Genomic DNA, 6275 nt, shown 5'->3' on the forward strand with positions numbered 1-6275 from the left:
GGGTGTAAGGACACAGTGACTCCTGTTGCTGACTTAACAATTTGACACTCCTGTTCATGGCGTCAGTAATCTCCCTAGGCTCTAGTCATGAGTTGCCAGGGCTATGGAAGCCTTTAGAGTTTGCTGACTTTGATCTTATTCCGACAGGGTCATAGTCAAAGTGGAAGTTCTCTCCTCCCTTCAGAGAAAGGTACCTCCTTCTTTGATGGCCCCGTTCTTTCCATTGGGATCTCACTCACAGAGATCTTTCATTTAGGTCTTTTTTTTTCCATGGTATCTTGGCTTTCCATGCCTACAAGTATTACATTATTTCTAAATGTAGACATTGAATAGTGCAGTAAATCAAACCATGGTTTAGTATTTGCCAATCTCCCTAGTATACATCCTCCCATATGGCCACTTTCAAATTGTCAACATCAGGGCCAGCACCGTGACTCACTTGGTTAGTCCTCTGCCTGTGGTGCTGGCATCCCATGTGGGCACTGGGTTCTAGTCCCAGTTGGTCTTCTTCCAGTCCAGTTCTCTGCTGTGGCCTGGGAGGGCAGTGGAGGATGGCCCAGGTGCTTGGGCACCTGCACCCACATGGGAGACCAGGAGGAAGCACCTGGTCCCTGGCTTCAGACCGGAAGGAAGACCTTCCTCTCTGTCTCTCTCACTAACTCTGTGTGTCAAAAATAATAATAATAATTACAGTAAAAATAAATAAGTAAAATTTTTGATCTTTTGATACATGCTGATACACTTGAATTACACCCAAAAACTTCACAAAAAAAATGAAAAGATACCCTTCAATACTGGCAATCATTCAGTTTAATTATTGAGATATGTCTGTTAAAAGAACAAAAGGGAGGCATTTGAAAATCGCAGTTCTTGCATGAAGGTCAGAAATTTTAAGGATGCTTTTCTCACAGAGATCAGAAAGAGTGCCAATAAACAACTGAGATGAAATTTGACAACCTTTCATTTTGGAATCAAAATCTATTTCATAGCCAGCGCCGTGGCTCACTAGGCTAATCCTCTGCCTGTGGCACTGGCACTCCGGGTTCTAGTCCTGGTTGGGGTGCCAGATTCTGTCCCTGTTGCCCCTCTTCCAGCCAAGCTCTCTGCTGTGGCCCGGGAAGGCAGTGGAGGATGGCCCAAGTGCTTGGGCCCTGCACCCGCATGGGAGACCAGGATAAGCACCTGGCTCCTGCCTTCAGATCAGCGTGGTGCACTGGCCACAGTGCACCAGCCGTGGTGGCCATTGGAGGGTGAACCAACAAAAAAGAAAAACATTTCTCTCTCTCTCTCTCTCTCACTGTCCACTCTGCCTGTCAAAAAAAAATCTATTTCATTGTGAATTCTTTGGAAGTTTGAGTCTTTGTTCTTACTGATAGAAAATCCATACATAATCCTTGCTTATAGGGTTTCTGATGAGAAGTCAGCTGTGAGTATAATTGGGGATCCTCTGAGAGTGGTCTGACATTTCTCTCTTGCACATTTTAAGATCTTTTCTCTATGTTTCACTGTGGTGAGTTTAGTTACAATGTGTCGTGGTGAGGATCTCTTTTGGTCATGTTTATTAGGGGTTCTATGAGCTTCCTGCACTAAGATGCCTCTGTCCTTCTCCAAACCTGGGAAATTTTCTGCTAGTATCTCACTAAAAAGGCCTTCTAATCCTTTCTCCCTCTCCATGCCTTCAGGAACTCCTATGACCCGAATGTTAGGTTTTTTAATAGTATCCTGTAGATTCCCGACAATATTTTTTAGATTTCTAATTTCCTCTTCTTTTCTTTGTTTTGCCTGTTTCCTTTCCTGTTCTCTGTCTTCTAAGTCCGATGTTCTCTCTTCTGCTTCACCCATTCTGTTTTTAAGACTCTCTAATGTGTTTGTCATTTGATCTATTGAATTCTTCATTTCATTATGGTTTCTTGTCACTATCACTGTTTCTTGTTCTACTAGTTGTTTCATTTCATTTTGATTCCTCCTTAATAGTTCGTTTTCGTGAGAGAGGTTTTCTATCTTGTCCATGAAGGATTTCTGTAGTTCAAGAATTTGTTTTTGAGAGCTTCTTAATGATCTTACCAACTTTTTTGAGATCTGCTTCTTGCATTTCTTCTCTCTCATCATCTTCATAATCTTGAATTGGGGTGTCTTTTTCATTTGGGGGCATCGTAGTGTCTTTCTTGCTCTTGTTACCTTGGTTTCTACGTTTCTTTGGCATCTTGGAGGTGTGGCCAAAGAGCTCTGTTTGGCTCTTCAGGGTTAAGGCCCAGGGTAACTCACCCAGATTGTTCTCTGGTTTGCTCTCTTGCTCTCTCTCTCTCTCTCTCTTTTTTTTAGACTCAGTTGGGAAGAAATTCCACACAGCTCACTGGGTTGCCTAGCTAAGGAGTTTGTTTTACATATGTAAAGCGGTCCCTGCTCTTTGTCTTGCTGAGCTTTGTAAGGAGGAGAGTGTAGAGAGAGGCTAGTGTCCCTGCTGGTTCCCCTTAATTTTTTTCCCTCCTCCAGTCAGCCTGGTGTAGTTTCCACCCATCTCCCCCCTTTTGAGCTCAGTCCACGCTCTAACCTTCCCAGCCAATGTCTCGTGTTACCTTTCCTTCCAGCGCTGGGGCTCAAATTCTGTGGCTGGGCTTTTGTGGCTGGGCTAGCTGTTTTCACGACTCTCGCGGCTCCCGTGTCCGCGACGCGGCTCAGTGTGGGTCAGCGTGGCCCGGCGCAGCTAGGTGCGGCTTGGCACGGCTCAGCAGAGCTCGGCGCGGCAGTGGGCCACCTTGCTCTCCCCGTAGGTTCTCAGTGTCACATCCACTAGATCCGGAAGAGTTTCCTCTGCAGTTTTTTTCTGAGTCTCTTCCTGAGGGTACAGTAACTCCACTTTTGTTAAACTTTCTTTTCCCGAATTGTTGATGCGCATCCTCACTCTTCCGCCTTCCTGGCTCCCCTAAACGAGTCTTTGTTTAATTATGTGTACAAGGCTCATTTTTCCTCCATTGCAACACTCGTGTAGTGATATGAGGACATGACTGCCCTTCTTGAGATGGTGACACACACATTCCTGATATATGCAGTCCTCTGGTGAACAGACACTGGAACAAATATTTGAACACCCAGGAGAGAACAGACTCACAGCACTGCAAGCAGATTAGGAAGCACTTCTCCCCGCCCTGCAGCCAGAACACAACCGAGAGACTCTGGTGTCACTGATGATGAGCACAAAGGGGCTGAACGCTGGGAAACACGATGCCACAAGCACGGAGGTGTTCACCATCCACTGGCCTTGATTTGTAACCAGTGTCATCCACAGTGTCAGCATGATATGTATTGAATAAAAGGTGACGAAGAAACTCACCAGGATTAGAATGGTGTTAGTGGCTCTGACCTCATGGGAAGGCCTGGAAGAGAGTCGGTGCCTGTGAATATGTTGGACTCTCTGTTTATGTCTGCACAGGATAAAGATGGTTGAGCTGCTGGCCCAGATCATGAAGCCCAAACTTATGAGGTCAGGAGAAAAATACAGGATTGTATAAAATGAATCTAAAAGATCTCCACTTAAATGCCAAGAACAGTACCCATAATTATTTTCTATACTGGTATTTTTGATATTCAATGGACCACTCACTATTATAGGAAGACATGAATTTACCAAAATATGCAGAATCCAGCAGAAGAAACAGAAGAAGCCAAGGAACTTTAGGGACCTTATCTTAAGCTCCATCCATCTCCAAATACTGGGGTCAAGTTTAATGGCCTGGAAACCATTGAAAAGGCAGATGGTACTCAAGGACACTCCTGTTGCCACTCTAGAAATAAAGAAGATAATTTTACATCCAATATCGTCCAGGAAATAATTCCATCCGAAAGCCGCCAAGGTCTGGGGGATACCTTTAGAGATAAGAACAATGGAATTGGCCAAGACCAGTTGATTGAGAAATAAATCTGTGGGCCTCAAGTGATGTCGAGTTAGCAGAGTGAAGTTATAAAGACAAAGGAGGGAGGAATTTCCCACAAGGCCAATCCCTGTCTGAGTGAGGAAGATAATCCCAATATCCAGGCTGGCAGAACACATCACAGCAACCGCTAGAGGGCACAGGTTGCAGCTGAAGTGAGAATGAATGAACAACCAAACAAATGCCAACGTGTCTCACTTTTCTCTACATTCTACTTTAAATGGACAACGCTTCCGTTCATGCATCCCAGGAAACTCAATGAAGACTGAATTCTAAATAGCCTCAGTCTCTACCTACAGTTGAAGGGGTGATGGGCAACTGCCCCACAGTTTCTCTGAAGCTGCAGAGAGGAGTTGGGCAGATCTCTGTGCTTGGACATGGACTTTTCTCTATGATACATTCTTACACAAAAAGCCAAGACACAGAATGAGTGTAGCATATGTCTCATCTGAAAAACCTCAACTTGAGGATCAAAACACAGGGGCAGAGCTGGAACAGTAGTGAAGGATAAGAAACTAAAATAGGCTTTATGAAGTAATCTAATTTGTAGTTTGACTTGTACAAGTAACAATATTTCACATAACTACTGAAAAACAATAGTAGATACTGGGTATCACTACCCGTAACATTGATAATTAAAAGAAAATTTAGCTTGATTATCACCATGGTGTTCTTAGTGCACATAAAAGAAGTCGTTCAAATGACTTGAAAACACAGAAACACACATGAAAACAAAAATAGCTGGAGGGAAATATTAAGCTGCTTTTCAGATCATATTTGCACAATATACTGCATTAAGAATTTGAAATATATCAAAATATATTAGTGTAATTGGTAAGGAAGACTTTTAGCATAAGGCAAAAAATATGTATCTCTGTGTATGAATATAAAATCTACACAGCTCAAAGCAATACAATTCTTGGCAGAATTACAGACTTTAAAACACACATGTATTTCTCATTTCCCTTCCATGAACAGTCATTGTCAACAGCCCCTTATCCTTGAGCATCAAGTCACAAGACTGAGATTTCAAAAGGTAATTTCTCAAAGAAAGCCAAACGTCTTGAAGATAAATGAGGCTGCTGGGTGTGGGGCAGGAAACATCCAAATGTCCCCAATGCTGCTTGTCAAACAAGAAAGCTAGGATGGTCCAGATACCCTGGTTTTTGCGAGGAGGAAACATAACTTGAAAAGGAATCTTTTGCAAAATATTGGTACAAATGGAGTGCAAAAGGAATAGTTACATCCATGACTTGAACCTCAACAAATATGTTAAACATCTTCAAGATTATATCAAAATATGATGTTTTCCTGTGGAAGATGTCAGGGAACCAACTCATGATGACATCCAGCAAGGGCTCACTGCCCGACACTCAGAGGAGCCATTTACTATGGCACTTGCTTTGAGGAAAACAACAACACTAAAAAGGCTTTATTGTTGAAGTCAGCCAGCAAGGAGAAGGTGAAGCGAAGCTTAGCTCTCTCTCTCTCACCTGGGGTATGGGACAGGTTTATGGGATGGGAGAGAGGGCAGTCACTGGGGAGTACTGGTGTGGCAAGTTCTGATTGGAGACCTTTAGCACAGGAACCAGGTCCTGGTCAGTGGCTTCCCCGTTTTCTGAGCCTTCAGGTTCCCGTCATGCTCTGGCCTGCTTGGTCCTGCTGCGGAGGAAACAATGGTCAAGACCTCCTCCTCTGCACCTGCGCTGTTGCATCTGTAGGCAAGAGGCCGTCACCTGGCCAGTGCCTTACCCACAATTAAACCTGCCTCAGGGACACTGCCCCCACCCCCGGGTGTTTCCAATCCACATGATTGATGCTAATCAGTGGGGATCTCAGGGTTCGGTTAGAACCAGGCAGAGTTTGCCTGCCAGCATAATTATTCTGAAAACTGATTTTGGAAAGAGGAAAGTGCCAATCATTTTCTGTTGTGTTTTTTGTACAGACTGTATTATTTTTATTGTGTAAGCAAAACACAATGATGGATGGTACTGGTTTTGGAAGAATTTCCCTAAGTCAGGAGGTAACAGCATTAGAGGTCTCAGACCTAATTTCAACCATCAGTGATCACGGAAACCTTCATGCACATCACAACTGGGGATGTGGCAACAAGGAGATACTCACCCAATGAAAACAGTTCCTTTGAAATGTGCCATGAAACTATTTGGAGATTGAGCCAAAAGCCTAAAGGTAAATTTCTAGCACTCATTCTAAAAAGAGAGATAAGTAACACATGGGGCATAGACAGTAAAATCGGCAAATTTCCCCAATAAAAAATACTGGGTGCAATTCATAATTAGGCTGGGATGAAATCCTAACTAATTCTAGACCAAATCTTCAGCATGA

The 6275-nt window shown here is 43.5% G+C and overlaps 1 protein-coding gene across 1 annotated transcript; it reads right to left on the minus strand.

Annotated features, from left to right (window-relative positions):
* Positions 1-3124: 3124 nt before the first annotated feature.
* LOC133748621 (vomeronasal type-1 receptor 1-like) lies at positions 3125-4048 on the minus strand. Its single transcript, XM_062177557.1, has one exon. It carries the CDS (start codon positions 4046-4048, stop codon positions 3125-3127), a length of 924 nt encoding a protein of 307 aa, XP_062033541.1.
* Positions 4049-6275: the final 2227 nt, after the last annotated feature.

This window comes from Lepus europaeus, chromosome 19, assembly GCF_033115175.1.
Source record: "Lepus europaeus isolate LE1 chromosome 19, mLepTim1.pri, whole genome shotgun sequence".
Taxonomy (NCBI): Eukaryota; Metazoa; Chordata; class Mammalia; order Lagomorpha; family Leporidae; genus Lepus; species Lepus europaeus.

What these genes read in the sequence shown, in the direction of transcription:
- LOC133748621 (XM_062177557.1), bottom strand. Translation starts at nt 4,048, where the DNA reads ATGTGTTCTGCCAGCCTGGATATTGGGATTATCTTCCTCACTCAGACA.